At 45.2% G+C, this 21553-nt stretch overlaps 1 protein-coding gene across 4 annotated transcripts in view; it reads right to left on the reverse strand.

The window, feature by feature from the left end:
• USP25 (ubiquitin specific peptidase 25) overlaps positions 1–11912 on the reverse strand; it is a 122129-nt gene extending 110217 nt beyond the window's left edge. For 2 of the 4 annotated variants that reach the window (XM_066241917.1, XM_066241916.1), the window contains exon 1: positions 11522–11912. In XM_066241917.1, coding sequence (XP_066098014.1) covers positions 11522–11566 — 45 coding nt within the window. In that variant the 5' untranslated portion in view covers positions 11567–11912. Of the gene's footprint in view, positions 1–7744; positions 7767–11188; positions 11267–11521 lie in introns of those variants that run through there. The other 2 variants (XM_066241918.1, XM_066241919.1) reach the window with 2 other exon arrangements.
• Between the last annotated feature and the right edge of the window lie 9641 nt (positions 11913–21553).

Consider the following 21553-nt stretch of genomic DNA (forward strand, 5'->3'; position numbering starts at 1 on the left):
TGGCAGAGACAGCCCCCGGAGACCCTAAGACAGGAGGAAGCCCCTCCCACAGCCCTGCCCCTCTCACTGGCAGAGACAGCCCCCGGAGACCCTAAGACAGGAGGAAGCCCCTCCCACAGCCCTGCCCCTCTCACTCCCATAGACAGCCCCCGGAGACCCTAAGACAGGAGGAAGCCCCTCCCACAGCCCTGCCCCTCTCACCCGCATAGACAGCCCTCGGAGACCCTAAGACAGGAGGAAGACCCTCCCCCAGCCCTGCCCCTCTCACTCCCATAGACAGCCCCCGGAGACCCTAAGACAGGAGGAAGCCCCTCCCACAGCCCTGCCCCTCTCACTGGCAGAGACAGCCCCCGGAGACCCTAAGACAGGAGGAAGCCCCTCCCACAGCCCTGCCCCTCTCACTGGCAGAGACAGCCCCCGGAGACCCTAAGACAGGAGGAAGCCCCTCCCACAGCCCTGCCCCTCTCACTGGCAGAGACAGCCCCCGGAGACCCTAAGACAGGAGGAAGCCCCTCCCACAGCCCTGCCCCTCTCACTGGCAGAGACAGCCCCCGGAGACCCTAAGACAGGAGGAAGCCGCTCCCACAGCCCTGCCCCTCTCACCCGCATAGACAGCCCCCTTGAGACCCTAAGACAGGAGGAAGCCCCTCCCACAGCCCTGCCCCTCTCACTCGCATAGACAGCCCTCGGAGACCCTAAGACAGGAGGAAGACCCTCCCCCAGCCCTGCCCCTCTCACTCCCATAGACAGCCCCCGGAGACCCTAAGACAGGAGGAAGACCCTCCCACAGCCCTGCCCCTCTCACTGGCAGAGACAGCCCCCGGAGACCCTAAGACAGGAGGAAGCCCCTCCCACAGCCCTGCCCCTCTCACTCGCATAGACAGCCCCCTTGAGACCCTAAGACAGGAGGAAGCCCCTCCCACAGCCCTGCCCCTCTCACCCGCATAGACAGCCCCCTTGAGACCCTAAGACAGGAGGAAGCCCCTCCCACAGCCCTGCCCCTCTCACTGGCAGAGACAGCCCCCGGAGACCCTAAGACAGGAGGAAGCCCCTCCCACAGCCCTGCCCCTCTCACTGGCAGAGACAGCCCCCGGAGACCCTAAGACAGGAGGAAGCCCCTCCCACAGCCCTGCCCCTCTCACCCGCATAGACAGCCCCCGGAGACCCTAAGACAGGAGGAAGGAGAAACACAGGTGCTGCGAGCAGCCCCCTCCCTTTGCACACGGAACCCGGACACCGCTACCTGCTCCCCAGGCAGTGCAGCGGGTCCCAGGGGGACGTGAATACCACCTGCACGGCCAAGAATGCACAGAAGGGACTTGCTTCGCACCCAGGAAACCACAGACCCTGAGGCTAGTGTCTGCCTGAGCCAACCCCAAGATGGCCAAGAGTATGATAATGGCAACACCAAATAATACCAACATTCACAGGGCCCTAGGACCACACGCTCACACAGGACCCCATGCCCTGAGGGGGCTGCTTTGGTCCCCAAACCCCCAGAAGCCTGCCCCCCCCCCCCCCACCCAGGGAACTCCACAGAAATTACGGAGCTGACCCGGCCGTCTCTGGTCCTGCCTTCATCTACCCAGCTACGGCTACGCATGCGCAGACGCACCGGTGCTCTCCCTCAGAGCCACCAGCCAGGATGCTGCCAGCTCTGTTAGTTCCACAGTCTACCACTGACTTGAAGCCTTGCCCCCCTGGGGAAGAGGCCTGGAAGTCAGTTCTGAGCATCTGTACGGTGCAAACAAAACAGGCACAAAGTGTGTCTACGGAGCCCAGGACCCCTGTGCAGAGAGAGTGGCTTCTTCCCTCCCAACGCTGGAAAGTTTCAACCTGAGGCACTGGACTATGGCTAGGGCCCTTGCAACCCTCGTCCTCAGCCTGGCCCTGCCCCACACCTTCCCCGAAGGCCCCACGGGCAGACCCAGGGGCCTTCCTGACGGGTCCCAGGGGACCCAACTCTCGCGGTTCTGCAGCGACCCGAGGCTCCAGCTGACCGCAGCCCACCCTACTGCCCCCTCTTCCGGGCTGAACAGCACCAACAAAATCCCAGCAAGTAGTAAGTGTTCTCTGTTCCAGTTCAAAACAGGCTCCACTTCTGTCTTCCTCTCACATGGACCAAAATATTGTAAATAAAAAAAAAAAAAAAGTCTTTCTCTGCCCTATTGCCTACCAACCATCTAACTCCACAGTTCATCCCACCTGCCAACTACATCCAAACCCACCACAAGGTAAAAGTATCTTGTACCCTCCGAACAAAATACACGTCATGAAGATTCCTATTGTGTGTGCAACAGATTACCAAATAAATTAATTTAATGTTAGTCTGAGACATCAATTAAAAAGGGGGGGGCTTTCATTATTCAGCAATGAGCCTTTTTATCAGGTACAGCTAGTGCTCAACTTACGACCACGATTGGTTCCGACAGACCAGTCATAACACGATTTGGTCGTAAGTTGAGTAGGCTATATGTACAGCACTGTGAAATGATGTTATAAAAATCTTTAAGTCATATTTTATCATAATTTTCTTTCATTATTGTTATATATCATAATTTTCTTTGTTCATTTTATGCCATTTGTATCATCTCTACACCATTTTGTTTCTTATTTTTACATTTGTCAGGTTTAAGTAAAACACTGCATTACCAGTACAACTGGTTTAATGTTTGCAAAGACAATTTCCTCTTGGTAGACATCTTGGGAGGAGTTTGATGAAAAATATCCAAGACACAAAACATAAATTGCTGTACCGAGTCTGGGATAACAGTTGAAATGGTGCTCACGGAGATGGTAGTGCTGCCGGAAGCTGGTCCGCACTGTCTTACGCCCAGCTGGGGCAACGCGTGCGCTGCCAGACCTGGAGCAGTCGTGGCTGGCGATTGTGGTCGTAAAGTCGAATGGTCGTAAGTTGCATAGGTCGTAGGTCGATCAATATTTGTATTAGTTTAAAATAAAAAAAGAGTGATGGGAAAACTGTGCTGTTTCATTTTGTTTCATGAGCATATTAACACTTGCTCCCAAAATGTTTAACCGCTAGTAACATCTTGAATTCACGCTTTAGCCATTTTCAGACTTGGAAGAGTAAGTAGCTATTGTTATGGATGATCTTGTGAGTAGCAGCAGTATTGTTAAATCATCCAAAAATGGCTAATAAGCACATTTAAAAAGTTTAAAACAGTCATTAGGGAAATACAAATGTATTCCATACTGAGTGAGGTACCACAACATCCTCACTATAATAGCTAAAACGTAAAATGTGACAACACTAGATGTCCACAAAAATGTAGACAAACTAGAACGCCCATCCACTGCAAATGGGAATGCACCGCTTTGAATAACCACTTAGCAACACCTTGTAACAAATACACTAAGTATCTGCCCAAGAGAAATGCAACTATGTCTACTCAAAGACCTGCTTACAGCTGTCCATGTAGCAACATTATTGACAAGAGCCACAAATTAGAAACAACTCAAAGGCCGCCAGCAGCTACATGTTCACACAAATGTTAGAATATTAAGATATCACTCAGTAATAAAGAAAAATAAATTACTAATACATGCAACAACACGGCTGAATATCAGATATTATTTTACTGCGCAAAAAATATCAAATGCAAAAAAAAAAAAAGTATTATGCTTCCACTTATGTAAAGACCTAAAACAGCCAAAACTGATCTACAGGGATAAAAATCAGAGCAACAGTTACCTGGAATAGAGAGGGTGGGAATACTAAATGGGAAAGGTGACACAAGGGAATCTTTCGGAGTGACAGAATTATTCTGTATGTCAAAATTCATCTAATTATACACTTTTAAATGGGTGTTTTCATGGTAACATTAACTTCAGAAAGTCAAGATAGCAGCTAGTGGGATGCAGAAGGGAGGGACAGTGTGGGAGAGGCACAAAGGAGACTTCTAGAATAAGATAGTCTATTTCATGCCTGAGTTGTACAAATATAACTTTATTTCTCACACATACACATACAAAAAAGCCTTCCAGAAATGATTCATACACGCACCACCAAGAGAAAAGACCTCGGCTGACAGAGAAGCGGCCGACAAACAAGCTACCTCCCCTCGACCCCCCCAGGATGCCGGGAGTGAGAACATTCACAAGAGTCACTCTGGCCGAAGGAAGAAGTACACAATAACCTTTAGTTCTTTAGAAAGAGAACCCTCTTTATAACATATGTCTGTACAGCTAACAAATGTAAACACTTTAGAAGTGCACTAGGTATCCAAGTTGGAATCAATCCTTTCAAATCAGCAATAAAACAGCAATATCCACTATCATCTTACAGGCAAAAAAAAAAAAAGGAAATTAATAAAACCATCATGATGTATGCATATAACCTTTTACATACAATACCCCCAAATTACCTCTGGAAAACCAGTAAAACAGAAATGCTTAGCAAGGTGGCTAGACAGAAGGTTAATGTACAAAAGCCACTAACAAATTAACACACCACTAACAAAAAACAAATATTTTAAAGGACCACATATAATTGTTATAATAAATAATTATCTAGAACAAATAATGTTTAAGAATCCTACAGTTAAAGTTATAAACTGAATTAAGAGATATTAAAGAAGATCTAAATAAAAAAAAGCATACCCGCCCTGGCCAGTTGGCTCAGTGGTAGAGCGTCGGCCTGGCGTGCAGAAGTCCTGGGTTCGATTCCCAGCCAGGGCACACAGGAGAAGCACCCATCTGCTTCTCCACCCCTCCCCCCTCTCCTTCCTCTCTGTCTCTCTCTTCCCCTCCCGCAGCCAAGGCTCCATTGGAGCAAAGATGGCCCGGGCGCTGGGGATGGCTCCTTGGCCTCTGCCCCAGGCGCTAGAGTGGCTCTGGTCGCAACAGAGCATCGCCCCCTGGTGGGCAGAGCGTAGCCCCTGGTGGGCGTGCTGGGTGGATCCCGGTCGGGCGCATGCAGGAGTCTGTCTGACTGTCTCTCCCAGTTTCCAGCTTCAGAAAAATACAAAAAAAAAAAAAAAAAAAAAGTATACCCAGTTCATGGAGAGACTCAGTATCGTAAAGATGTTACTGATCCCAAACTGCTCTACAGATTCAAGGAAATTAATAATAATAATAAAAAAACTCAAACAGGTTTCTCTGAGGAATTGGAAAATTGGAATGACTATTCTGAAATTTCTAAGGAAGAATCAAGTGCATGGCACCTTGGAAGAAAAAAAGCAAACTTACTCTTCTAGCAACTAGAGCTTATTATGAAGCTACAGCAATGAAGGCAGAACAGTATTCACAAGATGAATGATGGAACAAAACAGCTCAGGGAAAAAAACAGCATTTTCCGTCAAGTTTTAGTATGACAGAGATAGCATATCAGTTCCGTGGGAGAAAGCATTTAACTCTCCAATCAGGTAAGAGAGACAACAAAAATAACCACACACAGCCTGACCGGGCGGTGGCGCAGTGGATAGAGCATCAAACTGGGATGCGGAAGACCCAGGTTTGAGACCCCGAGGTTGCCAGCTTGAGCGAGGGCTCATCTGGTTTGAGCAAAAGCTCACCAGCTTGAGCCCAAGGTCGCTGGCTCCAGCAAGGGGTTACTCGGTCTGCTGAAGGCCCGCGGTCAAGGCACGTATGAGAAGGCAATCAATGAACAATTAAGGTATTGCAGTGTGCACTGAAAAACTAATGATTGATGGTTCTCATCTCTCCGTTCCTGTCTGTCCCTGTCTATCCCTCTCTCTGTCTCTGTGAAAAAAAAAAACACAAAAAACAAAACCCCCCCCACATACATACTAAATATGAAATTGGAGCCCTACCTAATACCAGAGACAGAAATGAAGGGCTCATGAAATAAGGTTGAAATGTTGGAAACATAACTTTAAGAACTGTTAATAGAAAAGATATATAAGTATCTTTTAGATACTGAGGTTGGAAAAAGTTCCTAAATTTAAAACAATTTAAAAACACATACCAGCCCTGGCTGGTGGATAGAGCATCGAGCTGGCGTATGGACATCCCAAATTCAATTCCCTGTCGGGGCACACAGCAGAAGTGACCATCTGCTTCTCCTCCCACCCTCTCCCCCTTACCACCTCTTTCCCTCTCACGCCCGACCAGTGGCTGGACTGGTTCAAGCGTGGCCCCCGTGCTGAGGTGCTGAGGATAGCTCCATTGGAGCACATCACTGTCAGGTGCTAAACACAGTTTGGAACTGGAGCATTGGCCCCAGATGGGGTTGCTGGGTGGATCCCTGTCAGGGTGCATGTGGGAGTCTACCTCACCATCTTCCCTCCTCTCACCAAATAAATAAATAAATAAATAAATAAATAAAAAAAAAACACATACCTTCAGGAATTCATAGTTGCAATAAAAAGGAAATCAAAGAGAGAATGAACACAGGATTCAAGATGATTACAATCTTTTTTTTTTTTTTTTTTGAAAGGCAGGGAGGGAGAGGCAGACAGAAACACGGAGCTGCTCCTGCATGTGCCTCGACCAGGGGGTCGAACCCGCAACCTCCGTGCTCTTGGACAACGCTCTCATCGACTGAGCTACCTGGCCAGGGCTTAATTTCTTTTTTATTTTCAGAGAGACAGAGAGAGGAAGGGAGAGAGAGGGAGGAGGAAGGGAAGCATCTGTTGTTCCACTCAGTTGTGCATTTTTTGGTTGCTTCCCGTGTGTGTCCTGACCTGGGACTCAGCCTACAACCTTGCTGTTTCCAATGTCGCTCTTAACCGACTGAGCTAACCGGCCAGGGCTCCAAGATTTTATATTACGAAGCGAAGTCAGATGAGAAACGCCACAGCCCAAAATGCTTTTCATTATTAGACATAATTGGAAACTCACTAACTGTGAATTCAAGTATTAAAAGAGCCATATAACCACTAGAATGAGTAGAAATTAGAAATATTAAAGACAAAAAGTAAAAGTAAGTTAGAAGACAAAATAAAGGTTATGTATGAAATAAAAAGACAGATTTTGGAAAGCCCCCCAAAACAGATCAACATCTGGCAAAGACTACTAAGAACAAAACAAAACAAGCAAGGACAAGGGCTCTATCTACTTATTATTATACACAGATTTTAAAAAACAGACTAATATATGCGGAACTCGAAATGAAACAAAACTTGAATCTATAAAACATTCTTAACTTGACCTGGAAGAAGCAGAAAGCCTAAAACATAGTAAAATTTGGAAGCTTATCTAAAATCTGCTGTAAAAAAAAAAAAAAAAAAAAAAAAAAAGGTCATCCTGATACCAATATAGTCACCAAAACTTCAAAGTAACAAGTACTTAGGTTAAACACTAAAGAATCATTTAATAGCACCAGTTTTGAAGGAGTTAACCTAATCCTAAAGTAAACCATTCCAAGAGCAGGGGGAAACACAAAAAGCTTTCTAATGATTTTATGACCTAACTTTACCTTGGAAGCCCATCTGCACAAAAGCAAACCATGTAACCAACCTCATGTAAGAATACAGATACCAAACTCTGGATTACAGTTCTGTACAACGAATTTGGAGGTATCACGACTAAGTCACACTGTATCAGAAAGCCAAGGAGCACAATGGTTAAGAGCTCCAGAGCCTTATGACCCTGAGTTTAAATCCCATCTCCATTCAGCACACACTAACAATGAAATGCTACTCTAGTTCTTAAATTCTAGAATACTGTTTCCTCAACCACAACATTGGGGTGGGGGGGGAGGAACAGTGCTCATCTAATAAGGTGGTTGGAAAGATTAAACAAAAAAAATGTTCAGCCTGACCTGTGGTGGCGCAGTGGATAGTGTCGACCTGGAAATGCTGAGGTCGCCGGTTCGAAACCCTGGGCTTGCCTGGACAAGGCACGTATGGGAGTTGATGCTTCCAGCTCCTCCCCCCTTCTCTCTCTGTCTCTCTCTCTCCCTCTCTCTCTCCTCTCTAAAAATGAATAAAAAAAAAATGTTCAAAATATTATTAGCGTAATTCCTTAAGTATACAGTAAATACCCCACCTGTACTGTATTTTTACAATTTTAGATGATATCTAAATTAGAAAATAATATTTTATCTAAGGAAGACATTTACCCTGAATCCAGTTTGTCTTGTTTTTTAAATTTTGTTTTAACTTTTAATTTGGTTACTCTGGTGCCATCCTTGCCGCCTAACTCCCACTGCAATTAACTGAAAATTGAATGTTGAGCCATAAAATTCCTTCTTTCTCCATCCTCTATTCCTTCCTTTTTTTTTTTTTTTTTATATCCTCCCTAGCTGGAAAAAAATGCATGCTTAGATCCACTAAGCACTCAGATCTAAAAAAGAAAACTAGCTCATATCTAATCATACTAACTTTGAGGCTTTAAAAGATGAATCAGAGGCATTTAATGACTTGCTCAAGGTCACAGAAAGGTGATTTATGCCCCACCCGCATCCTATTGTCTTTCCACTACACTGCCTCTTTTCCAACAGTGGCCCTGTTCCACCTTTCATTATTTCTCAATAATGTTAAATCTTGAGATTCAGTTAGGGAACCAAAATGACTGTGCGTACATCCCTTTCAGAAAACAATCATTCATTATTTCATCATCAAATAATTACTGAAACCTACTATGTGCAAGGAACTGTTATAAGCCCTACAGTGAAACAAAACAGCCAAAATACCTGCCCTCATAAATGTCACATTTTACTTAAAACGGAAGGTTGCATTTAATGTAAATGGTATCCTGCTAACTTCCGTCTATAAATTAACTTGGTCTCTGGGAGGAAGCCTTCTAATTGCTGCCCTAAAGAAACCTCACTTGGGCCCTGGATGCAGGGCTTGGTTGGTTAAAGAATCATCCCAAAGCACAGAGATTATTGGTTGGATCCCAGGTCAGGGCACATAAAGGAACGGTTTGATGTTCCTGTTTCTCTTTTTCCGTTCCTCTCTCTCTAAAATCAATAAAAATAAACATTAAAAAAAAAAAAAAAAAAGGAATCCTTACTTGGGAACTGAATCTATGTACCAAGTTTCTGAGATTTAAGAATCCTGCACTTAGAAAAATACCAAGCATAAAGGCTTAAGATACATGCTCAAGCCCAAATGACAGGACTTAACTGTACTTAATCTGCCTCCAACTCCATCTCATCTACATCATCTAAACCTCAGAAAAGCAGCTCCCTGCAACTGAACTAGATCTCCTAGCTCTCTGTCAAAGCCAAACTTTAGGGACAAGCAAAGAACACATCAGAGGAAAAGATACCTCCTTCGTTTACAACACATTGTGACCAGCTATTCTGTAGGTAAACAAACAACCCACGAAAGTTCTGTGTTGTGCTACTTTGGAAAAAAAAAATCACTAATCATATATTCTTCTGGAAGAAAAAAAATCTTCAAAATATAGAGAACTGTTCCAACCACCAGAATATAGCTCTTTATGTAAAACTAATGTTATACAAATGCATACACACACACACACACACACACACACACACAATTTTTTAAAGAAGAGCACAAAACAGACTAAAATCCTGGTTGTGCAACACACACAAGACAACTTTCGTTTTACTGATAATTCATAAAGTTTCGAAGTGTAAACAAAGTTTCACTTTTGCTTCTTCTAAAGAAGGTGCACTTCCTAGTTACCAACTTGAGGTCCACTTCCTAGTCACCAGTTTGGTGGATTTAAATCTATCCATTTATTTGAAGTAGGTGGTAATAAAATATTCATAAAATATTTTTTAAATAGTTCTAATATAAATAACAAAGTACAGGAAGTAAACAAACACATTAAGTGTTTCTTTTAAAAAAAAATCACACAAATACCATAATGGAAGTGTAAAAAAAATTATATTGCTTTAAAAAAAATCCCCAATATCAATGAAATTATCTGACATACATCAAAAACAGCATCAAAATGGTAATACTTTAAAATAACAACTACTCTATGTAAGGAGCGGGTTCCTTAAACTAGGAAATTGGACTTCATGGCCAAGATCACTTTCAGTAACTTGATTCTTACTGCTATAACTTTATGTATACACCTCTGAACCAGGCAGATCTGTACTATCTGATCCTATGCTAAAGAAGTATACTCTTTAGTCAAAATCAATTTTAAAAACTCACAAACTGTTTGGCATTGTTCAAACTGAAGAGATGTAAAAAATATTAACTACAGTTTTCACTTTGAAATAGGCTTTAACATTCAAACAAAAGACACCAAATCTATTACTCAGTATACACAACTACAAAATCCTATTCTAAGTGTTAACACATACTCAAACATCAAAAACTAAAGTTGAAGATATTCAAAACAGAATAGAGCAGATTAGGAGATAAACTGTTCTAAACTCCCATTATTAAATCTTCAATGATTTCACTGTCAATAAACGGCAGTCTGCAACAGCCTTCTAAATTTACCAGTAACAGTTCACACAAGAGTTACAAGATAACTTTCCCAAAGGGCCTAAAATAACAATACACTATTCTCGCTTTCCAAAATTCTTCAGCATCTTCAATTACTTCAAGTACTATCATAGAATTCTAAAAATAATCTCGAAGCAAAAACTTAGCAGGCTGTGAATATAAACACGGGCACATTTTAGGACAGCAGGCCTGATTCTATAACCAAGCACAGGTAGGGTAACTATGCCAAAACGACCACAGGGTGGGGCATTCATTACTCATCCAGATAAATCACACACAGCTCGGGTAGCTACTCACAGTCAAGTGTAGTTATAATTCTAACGCGACTCAAGTAATGGGTTCGTTTTACTCACAATGCTTGACCGAAAAAGAGAGAAAAAAAGTAAAGCATAGCCAACTCTCTTCAGGATACGGTTTAAGCCATGACAGTGCACTTGAAATCTAGCATAAATGGAGTGTCTCTCACTACTGACGGTTAAGAGATCTGAAGCTTCACAAACATAGATTTTTCTTTAACTTAAGTTATCCTTGGAATGCGTGACCGAGGCCAGTGTAAAAGGTGAACGATGGAACAAGGTCAAACTTAGCGCACAAAAGATTCCTGGAATAAATGTGGCCAGAAAGATTTCCTTTCTTAAGGGGCAATTCCTATATTGGGGGGGGGGGGGGGGGGGGAGGAGAGAGAGAGAAGGGAAAAAAAAAAGAGGAGAGGGAAAGAACCTCCACTGCACAGGAGTCCACCTGGTCCACGTACCTGCCCTGCCAGGCAGGCAAGTCCATTCTGGAGGAGACCCTTTTGCCAAAGAGCAGGCCTGGAACGTTCCTACCTTCGAAGTACAAACTGTGTGCAAAAGGGATGACAACTGGCTCTTCTTTATTTTCTTTTTTAGGAGAAGCCTAAGTTTAATTAAGCCACAGAAAGGAGTGCAGGAATGTGAGGGTCGCTCTCCATAAATACCCGACAACGTCTGTTACAGGGAAACAATCAGCAAGAAGGAAGTGAATTGAAACCCGCTAACTACACCGCACTCGCCGCGAGCAGCCCGGCGCCGGGGGCGGCGGAGGAAGGCGTCGGGCTCCGGGCTCCGGGCCGGGCGCGCGGGCGGAGATCGGGGGCGCGGGGACACGGGGCCGGGGCGCGCGGGGCCGGGGCGTCTCACCTTCTGCGCCGCGCTCTGCTGCAGCACGTTCTGCTCCACGGTCATGGCCCCCGCGGCGCGGCGGCCACCCGGGCGGCGGCGTCCGGCCCCGCCAGCCAGGCGCGGAGGGGATGGCGGGCGGCGTGCGCGGGCCCCGCGGGCGGGCGGCGAGGCGTGGGCGGCGAGGGCCGAGGCGGCGACCCGGGGGCGCGGGGCGGCCCGCCGGAGCGCGGGCCCGGAGCGGGCGGCGGACGCCGGGGCGCGGGGGCGCGAGCGGACCGGGCCGCGTCACGCGCGCTCCTCCGCGGGCGCTCGCGGCCACTGCGGGCCAGGGAGAGGGAACGGAGGCAGCGCGGCCAGAATGGCGCTGTCCTCCTCCCGCTCGCGTCCTCCGTCCCCTCCCCCCGAGCCGTCGCCGCCCCTGCCCGCGACTCCGCCCCCGCCGCGCCCCGCCCCGCCCGCCGGCCGCCCTAACCCTACATTGTGACCCGCGGGCCGAGGCGGGGCCGCCCGGCGCCCCGCCCCCGCAGGGCTCCGCCCCTCCTGGCGCGCCCGGCTCCGGGCTCCCGGGTGGGGCGAGGGGCGCACGGCGGGCGGGGCTCGGTGCCGCCCCTGGCGCAGGTGGCGCGGCTGCAGCGTTGGGCTCCGCGGGGCTCCGGGCTCAGGCCGAAGGGCCGCCTTCCGCGGTGCCCGGGACTGTCGGCTCGCCGGCTCCCCGAACTCCTCCAAGACCGAACATCGCGCTCTGGGCCCCGCAACTTCCGAAACCGTGTGCGCTCCCGCACCCCGGCTCCCTTCTCTGTCTCCTGTCCTCTGCCCTCGCCTTCTAGGAGTCTCCCAAGCAATCAACTTGCCCAAAGGGAAAAAGTCGAGTGATTTGAGCAAATGGCTGTCTGAAATTCTTTACCAATAATTTCATACGATAACATTGGCATTCTTCGTCTACTTCATTCATTCAAGCGTGTGCCAGTCCCTGCCAGGCTCTGGAGAATAAGGTTCTTTTCCCAAAGACTTGATATAAGTGAATTATGGTCTATACAACAAACAATATTACAAAAGTGTCACTGCCTAGGTGCTACATAATAATATTATCCCAGTTGCCAAACTGTCAGTTAACCTCACTGCATGTAGCAAATACTTCACCATTAATTGTTAGGAAAACCTAACATGGAAAAAACAATCTATCTTCAGACAAGTCTTGAGAGTTTTACAAGCTAGCCTGAGCATAGAAGGTGTGGGTGGTGCAGTGAGACAGGTGAGATCATCGGTGTATATTGACACAAATTCAATATACACATATGCAAATCTGGCATAATTTTTAAGCTGATGGCAAGAAAAGCAAACTTAGTAAATGATCATTAAAATATCATTTGGTTTTACTTAATAATCATAGGTCAAGGAACTCGAGGTTTGTAACAAATGTGTGCACATGATATCCATTTTTTGCATCTTAGATTATATTCAACCACCTTTTGAGAACTTTTCCTCAAGTCTTCATATTTTTGGCCATTTGCTTTTGACAGATTACAGATTTAGTTTTATCGATATCTTAGGTCTCTTCCAGAAGAATTGCAAAAAATGTGAGATGGTTGAAAATCTAGTATTTTCGAAATAGTGCAACCATAGTTCTGACAGAACACACCCATTTTTTAGAAGAACACTGAGACACGAAGAGAGTGACTTGTCAAAGAAGGCATTAGAGCCCATTTTTCCTCATTTTTACACCAAAGTGCTTTTCCACATATCCACTTCATGCTTCTCTGTATTTTAGATTTAAAAAGAAAATCTATCAAGTTCATAATATTTGAATTTAAGAAAGTTAAATCTAGCATAAAAATCTAGCATGTGGTTAAAAAGAAAAGATATTGCCAATATATTTCTTTGAATTAATTTTTTTATTCCTACTGCCTGGCCCACGGTGGCACAATGGATCATAAACGTGGAATGCTGACGTTGCAGGTTCTAAAACCCAGGCTTGCCTGGCGAAGGCACATAGAACTACAAGTTGATGCTTCCTGTTCCTCTCCTGCCCTTCTTTCTTTCTCTCTCTAAAATATCGATACATAAATTCTCTTATAAAAATCTTTTTTTAAATTCCATCAGAAAATGATCTTACCTGGACTTACTCTAGACAATCATCAAATAAATTTTTTTATAGGGTAGTCATACTTGCCCACTTTAGCTATTTATTTCCATTTTACATCTGATAGTTTCCTACTTAATTTTTTTTTTCACAGAGACAGAGAGAGAGTCAGAGACAGACAGACAGGAACAGAAAGAGATGAGAAGCATCAATCATCAGTTTTTCGTTGTGACACCTTAGTTGTTCATTGATTGCTTTCTCACATGTGCCTTGACCACGGGCCTTCAGCAGACCGAGTAACCCCTTGCTTGAACCAGCGACCTTGGGTCCAAGCTGGTGAGCCTTTCGCTCAAGCCAGATGAGCCCGTGCTCAAGCTGGCGACCTCGGAGTCTCGAACCTGGGTCCTCCACATCCCAGTCCAATGCTCTATCCACTGTGCCACTGCCTGGTCAGGCCCCCCCCCCACTTAATTTTTTTAACCTTAATTTTTATTTTGCAGAACTTTGAGAAGAAAATTTTAAGTTTCCTATAAGCATTCCTTTTTTAAAAAGAGTACATTCCAATGAATAGAAAATGGTAATTTGAGAATTTGGAATAAATTTGCACATAAAACCCATTGCCAGATATTCTAATTCATTTTAAAAATCTGCCCCAATGTCAGTTTTGCTGTTCATGATTTGGCCTTAGCTGTTGGGGTGATAGCCTAGGGTATTATTTAATAATTTTTAATCATTTTACTCTGGATTGTTGGCATTCGGGAAAACATGGAAAGTGATAGATTTCTATATAAAATTTAAAATTTAGTTTTTAATAGTGTCTATTTTTCTATTTTGGATCAAAGTTATGTTTCTTATAATATTCGGAGTTGTGTCTTGTATGTGAACCTAGAAAACTCATATTCTTCTATTTTGACTATTCATTTCTCTTTGCTTAGAAAGGGTTTGAAAATTCATGCCTGGACACCAACAATCTAATAGCTTGCTAACGTGCATTTGTAAGACATGAGTTATAGGAAAGCATTCTCTTCATAAGTGTAGATTTGAACAATTTCCATGACAGAAGAGTGGTTCTTAAATCTACTTTAAAGAGGCTAAGAATTATTTTTCTTCTTTAGATGTATTAACCGTTCGGAATATTTTTTTCCACCAATGAGGAAAGCATAGACACGTATTCAGAGAGCAGCTTTGTACGATGTCACAATGGTACCATTTAGTGATAGGGTGTTCATAGATTAGAACCGGTAAGAGTACCATCTGCCTGATACATGCACAACAAAATGCCTATTGAATTAACTGAGAAGCCACGAAGGAGAGAAAACAAGTTTATTTATGCTTTTGCAGTACATTTCCAACTTTAACTTCGCATTCCAATTGGACAGCTTTGTGGCCCTGGAAGCCATGTTGTTTTATATATAATAAAGCATATCATTTTAGTATCTCCAGCAATCAAGGCTACCTTATATATACATTGAGAGTCTCCAGATATTTCTTCATTGCTTGCTACAGCAGTCTTAATATGTCACAAACTGGGTAGCTTAAACAACAGAAATCTGTTCTCTCATAGTTCTGGAGGCTGGAAGTCAGAGATCAAGGTGCCAGCAGGCTTGGTTTCTCCTGCAGCTTCTCTCCTCCGCTTGCAAGAGCTGCCTCTTCATATGCGGTCGACCCTCTGTGCACCTGCTCCCCTGCTGCGTCTTTCTGTCACATAAGGACCAGGCGTACTGGACTAGGGGCGCACTCTGACAGCCTCACTTTAACTTAATGATCCCACTAAGGGCTGTATCTCCAAATACAGTTATATTCTCAGGCACTAGAGGTTGGAACCTCAACATAGGAATTTTAGGGAAACACAATTCAGCTCATAACAGTTCTCTTTAATCTGCTTAATCCCACACTCTCTACCTTTGTGCCACCAAATACCCCTTTGTCCTGCTCCATCTCATAACCTCTTAGATCGGAAAGAGATGCAGAGACACTTGAAAGAATAGAACTTCATTTTCTGCCAAGTGGGACACTTCCAACTAGAATAGTTTGGGGGTCAAGGGGTGCTGTGACTTCAAAGAAGAATCTAGTCCAATGTGAACTATTTTTTTTTGCAAAGTCTGCTTTAAAAGCAGGACCTACTTGAATACAAAGCAACACTTTATCAATGAAAGGCAGCACAAAAGTGGGGACCTCTTACATGAACTCACTTGTTCCCCTTACCCTGAACATGCCCAAAGGTATTTTCTGACAATGAAAATGGCTTAGAGTCTTTCTGTGCACATACGAGTTTCATTGGCATTCCAAAAGCATGATAATTTGGCCAAAAAGAAAGTGAATATATTATACATCTTGTGTATGACAAGTCCACTTAAGACAAACCAATGATTCCATGCTATGGGAGCTTTCAAATTTCAGTACCATGGACAAAGACTGAAGAAAAACAAATGATTTCTACCTACCCCCCCCCCCCCCCAAAGCCTACACCCAGGTAGGGAGTCAGCTACCGAATCAATGTCACAGTGTACATGGTAGTGAGGGAATGAGGAATAGGGAGCACCTAACTCTGCCTGAAGAACACAGTCTATGCTCTGACTCAGTTTTCAATCTGGCGGAGAGTCAAAAATTATGACAACAAAATGTGAAATGCCAATATGCTTTTTTTTGTTTGTTTTACAAACTACTGGAAGTCAGAAGCGGAAAAAAATGGGCTCAGTCTGAAGAAATAAAGCAGGTCTCACAGAGAAAGTGACTTTGATGTAGGCCTTTGTGAGGAAAGAATGAAGTAGAAGCGATTGACAGCGTGGGTCTCAAGTCCCTACTGAGGGAAGGTACTCAAAGCTCGGCCTTCCCTTTGCCTTTGCTTCACAGGAATTCGAAAGAGCTGATCGTGGGTTGATTGTGTTTGTTTGAACCAATGACCTGTATGTGACGTGTGGGAAGTATCGTTGCCAGAGTCTCTACAGCAGTTAAGCTGGTGTGTGGAAACAAGGCTTACCCTTGAGAATGGCAGGCACACTTCTCACACATTGCAGAATCCTCCTCCCATTTAGATGGCATGATGCATAACTGTACATGTGAACGGCAGCTTCTGGGAAGGCGAACACTCTCCATCCAGACCCAGTGTGTGTTAGCTCCATCACGCAACAACTGCCAAAGCGGTCATGCACTTGGCCATTAAATAATCTCAGTCTAATGTTTTGAATTTTTCTGCCCATGTATCAAGCCTTTCTTTTTTTTTTTTTTTTTTGTATTTTTCTGAAGCCGGAAACGGGGAGAGACAGTCAGACAGACTCCCGCATGCTCCCGACCGGGATCCACCCGGCACGCCCACCAGGGGCCACGCTCTGCCCACCAGGGGGCGATGCTCTGCCCCTCCAGGGCGTCGCTCTGCCGCGACCAGAGCCACTCTAGCGCCTGGGGCAGAGGCCAAGGAGCCATCCCCAGCGCCCGGGCCATCTTTGCTCCAATGGAGCCTTGGCTGTGGGAGGGGAAGAGAGAAACAGAGAAAAAGCGGGGGGGGGGGGGGGTGGAGAAGCAAATGGGCGCTTCTCCTATGTGCCCTGGCCGGGAATCGAACCCGGGTCCCCTGCACGCCAGGCCGACGCTCTACCGCTGAGCCAACCGGCCAGGGCTCAAGCCTTTCTTGAAACTCATATACCTGCTTCACAATTTCTTTTAACAATACCTTCAACCTAAGCTTATTTCTAGAAAGCACCAATGTGGGAGACCGCAAGTGGTAAAAAAAAGCCTTTGTAAGTTCGAGGCTTAGCAAAGGGCTAAGTTCCCCCCACACCCATTATGGAGGCACATTGGCATTGAAGCTGAGTGTTTGCACTCATCCCAGCCCCCACTTCACTTGCTTGCTTAAGTTGCTAGAAGCAATGTACATGCCCTTCCTCTCACCCTTTGTTTGTTCAGATGTTGGTTGATTTCACTTATGCATGGTGGGGGGATTCCTGTTTATGCCTTAAATGGATTCCTGTTTCTGCCTCAAATGGATTCTTGTTTATGTCTTAAGAAAATTCCTGTTTTTGCCTCAGATGTGTGACTTTGTATGGAAGACTTCCTTATTTGCATATGGCTATATAATAAAGCAAACCAGAGGCTGTTTAGCTCTGTCGTGCCATCAGCTTGCAGAGGCCTCCCGATCCCATCCTATTTCTCTTTAAGTCCATTTTCTTCATTCCGCATTGTTCTTCCTCAGGACCTAGAATCACTACCAGGCGTCGCCAAACTACGGCCCGCGGGCGGCATGCGGCCCCCTGAGGCCATTTATCCCCCCCCCCCACCCCCCCCCCCCCCCCCCCCGCGCCACACTTCCGGAAGGGGCATCGCTTTCATTGGTGGTCAGTGAGAGCAGCACTGTATATGGTGGCCCTCCAACGGTCTGAGGGACAGTGAACTGGCCCCCTGTGTTAAAAGTTTGGGGACCCCTGCTAGCCACACTGGTCCACAGCACACCAACTCTTTGTGCCAGATGTATCAGAGGTTGTGATTTGGGGCAGAGGCGGCCTGCTACCTGAACCTTGTCTTTGGGGCACTGGTCATTGTGTCGTGGTGAGAGGTAGAGCCCCACAGTGGGTGCCACAGAAACCAAAAATGCTGGATACTCACTTTCTCCAATCCAAAGAAGGAAGTCTGTCAGTCAGATGCGCCCTCAGACCCACCAAATCTTTCACTAGTGAGTCAAATAAAGGGACAATTTGGAATTCTTTCCGGTGATAGCAGTGGTGGGCGGTGGTGGTGCAAGGGTGATGGGGGTGAGGGCTTCTCGAGCGATGTCCAGGATCAAGCCAAAAATGCAGCAACACCCTGCCCCGGCTGCTTGATGTTAACCTCTTTTACTGGCGTTCTAACTCTCCCCACACACTTCCTGGGTTCCTACCTGTTTTCCATGCTAAATTTTCTATCCTTCCTTTCATACTGTCAGCTGCCAGATAGTTTCCAACACATGTCTTTCTTAAAGGCAGAATTGATTCTTGTCACTTTTAACAAGGAACCCCAACTGGCCCCATTTTCTTCTAAGTAACAGAATATATCATGTAATTGTATCTTCTAGTACTTCTAATTGGACAAGTCAATGGGAAATGCATTTTAAGAATGTCCTAACAACTGTTATGTGGCAGGTGATGACATCTCAAAGGAAGGATTTTTATGATTGAATAGGAAGAAAGAGACATTAACTTGAATAGCTCACATGGACTCCCTAACCTAAGGGAATAACATTACATTAGACTTTGCAATGCTAATGCCTGCTAATTATAACCAAAGCTTGGCTGGTTAATGGATACGACTGATTCTCCAGTAGGGAAGAGTCAAAAAGGAATTAAAGTAGGAGATGGAAAGAGCAGTTTGTTAGCAGAAGGATTGAACATAAAAAGAGCCAGGAACTACAAAAAGGAATTCGGCTATTAATTTGTTCATTCAAAGAACGCGTAATGAGTATTTATGCGCTAAAGGAAGGGAGACACAAAGAGAACCAAAGAGGAGTCTAGCTCTCAAGAAGTGTAGGAAAATACAAATGTGTAAAAATGTAATATAATTATACAAAGTTACCTATAATATTTCATAGGCGTGGGTATTCGTCTTTTATGGTTTGTAATAAATTACCACAAACTCAGTGGCTTAAAATAGCTGGCTGTTATTATCTCGATGTTGCATGAGTGAGGAGTCCAGGCCGACCTTACCAGGGCCCTCTGCTCCGAGTCTCACATAGCTGCACGCAAGGAGTCACCAGGACTTGGTCTCATCCGGGTGTGGGGTCCTTCTGAGCTTAGGTGGCTGTTGGTAGAATAGATTTTTTCAAAGGTGTAGAAGTCATCACAGTTTTCTCCTCCAAGGATAGTGGGGGGGGGGGAGGGGAGAGTGTCTCTATCCTTAATGGAGGTCATGTGATTAGGTCAGACCCACCCAGGATAATCTCCCTTTTGATCAATTTAGAAGTCAACTGATTAGAGACCTTAATTGTATCTGTAAAATTTCTTCACTTTTTCCATGTAAGATAAACTCATGAGTAATATCCCAAAATATTAGCCATATTCTATTGGTTGGAGGCAAGCTTGCAGGTCCTACCCACACTGAAGGGATGGGGTAGAGGGATAATACAGGGGAGTGAGTCACTGCAGGTCATCTCAGAATTCCGCCTACCACAACCTGGCACCGTCGTCAGTCATAAATGTATGATCAGGAGGAGAGCTGAGTAAGAGACAAGCCACAGAGAGAAGTCACTCAAACATCCAGCCTCTCCCTTGCGCTGGAATCGAGGCACTCTTTTGTGGTCCGGAGTCAGATCTTCAATGAGATGCCCAAGAAAAGGTCAGAGGTATTTTAAATTCCATTCAACAAAGCTCCGCACCATCCATTCTCATCCAGGGAATTCTGGGAGAATATAACAAGTTTCTGTCTTTACTGGATTTATAACTCAAGAAAGAGAAGAACATCCTTCTCTCCAACTTGCCTTGGCAAGCGTTCAGATCAGCAGTGATTCAACAACACTTCAACTCTTCTAAAGCTGATGTATATGCATCCTCTCTTCCCGAGCCCCCACACTTACCCCAGCCACGCAAGTGTTCTCTGGCATAAATAGGTTCTTCTATCAGTTAGAGAAAACGTTGAGCCCCACTGCAACTTAACGAATGTTAATGAGCTTCCATATGTATGAGATGAGGAATGTAGCCACCCGTCAGCTCCCTTTTGCTGTTCCCATTCTAATTTCAATGATATGACCGGATAACTTCCGGCTCATGCCATAATGAAAGGGTTCTGGTTCTTTCAGTTAGAGCGAAAGCTACAAGACTTACTTTTAAAACATTGCGTTCAGAACAGTGTACAAAAGGCCCAGCTGGTGGCTTCCCAGTGTGAGATGAGGGTGGCCTCATCTTCCGTGTGAGAAGATGAGGGTGGCCCGTGTGAGAAGATGAGGGTGGCCTCTCTCCCATGCTCTTCCTGAACGGACCATCTGCTACTTCCCCTCGGACAGGGGCCGTATGCTCTCGTGGGGAGGATGGGCCTTAGAAGCTTCTTTAGTGGCTCTGGCTCCTTTATCGGGGCATCCTGGGTCTTCCTGCATTAGAACTAGCTCCAAAGGGGTTGGCCAAGGCAACAAAATGACAGTGTTGAGGGTCCATGACCACATTGGATCCTGGCATGTTTTGGGGAACACTGCCCCTTCCCAAGTCCTTATCAGGGACTAAGGTTGTTTAAAGGTTGGAGAGGGGCCTGGCTTAGAGCTACTTGGAGGTGCTGCGGTGAGGCCAAGCTGTCAACCAAGTCCGGCTGCTGCTGTTGGTGCCAGGCCTGGAGCGGAGCCACTTAGCAAGAAGTACAGGGCACACTGAGGTCAGATGCTGCTTATTGGAGAAGTTTTAGAAAAATCTGCAGCTTGAGCCAAGACAAGCATTTCATATGGAAAAGCCAACAGAAACAGCTTGGGTGGGCCAGAAAGTTGGGTGGGGCAGGTCTCAGGGAGTCACCAGGGTGGGGCTAACATTATTAGACATGTTGTTGGAGACTCAGATATGGCACCCACCTGCCGGCTTGGTGGGGGGAGGGCTCAGAAAAGAAACGATGACCTGAGCCACCACTTCTGTCTGAGAGAGAGATGCTCCTCAAGTGATATGCCAATGGAAATATTTATTTCATCAAATCCTCTTGTTTTCTTCGGTGAGGACAATTGTTTTCAGAGTTTCTTTTCTAGTCTTTTTTCATATATGAGTAGGTAAAATCTGACAAAAAAAATGATAGTATTGCATACACTTTATACTTTACCTTGCTCTTTTTAATTTAACAATATATATTAAAAATTATTTCATGTCCTTAAAAACATATAGTACCCTCAGTTCATTTCAGTAGATTCATACACTGGTAAAAAATTTTAATGGGCTTTAGACTCTTCCAGTAGTCTGCGGGGGAAGTTCTGTGCTGCAACCATACTGATTTTAAAAGATCACATCTAATCCACATTCCCTTCATTTCTATCTACTAAG

The sequence above is a fragment of the Saccopteryx bilineata genome, chromosome 8, assembly GCF_036850765.1.
Source record: "Saccopteryx bilineata isolate mSacBil1 chromosome 8, mSacBil1_pri_phased_curated, whole genome shotgun sequence".
NCBI lineage: Eukaryota > Metazoa > Chordata > Mammalia > Chiroptera > Emballonuridae > Saccopteryx > Saccopteryx bilineata.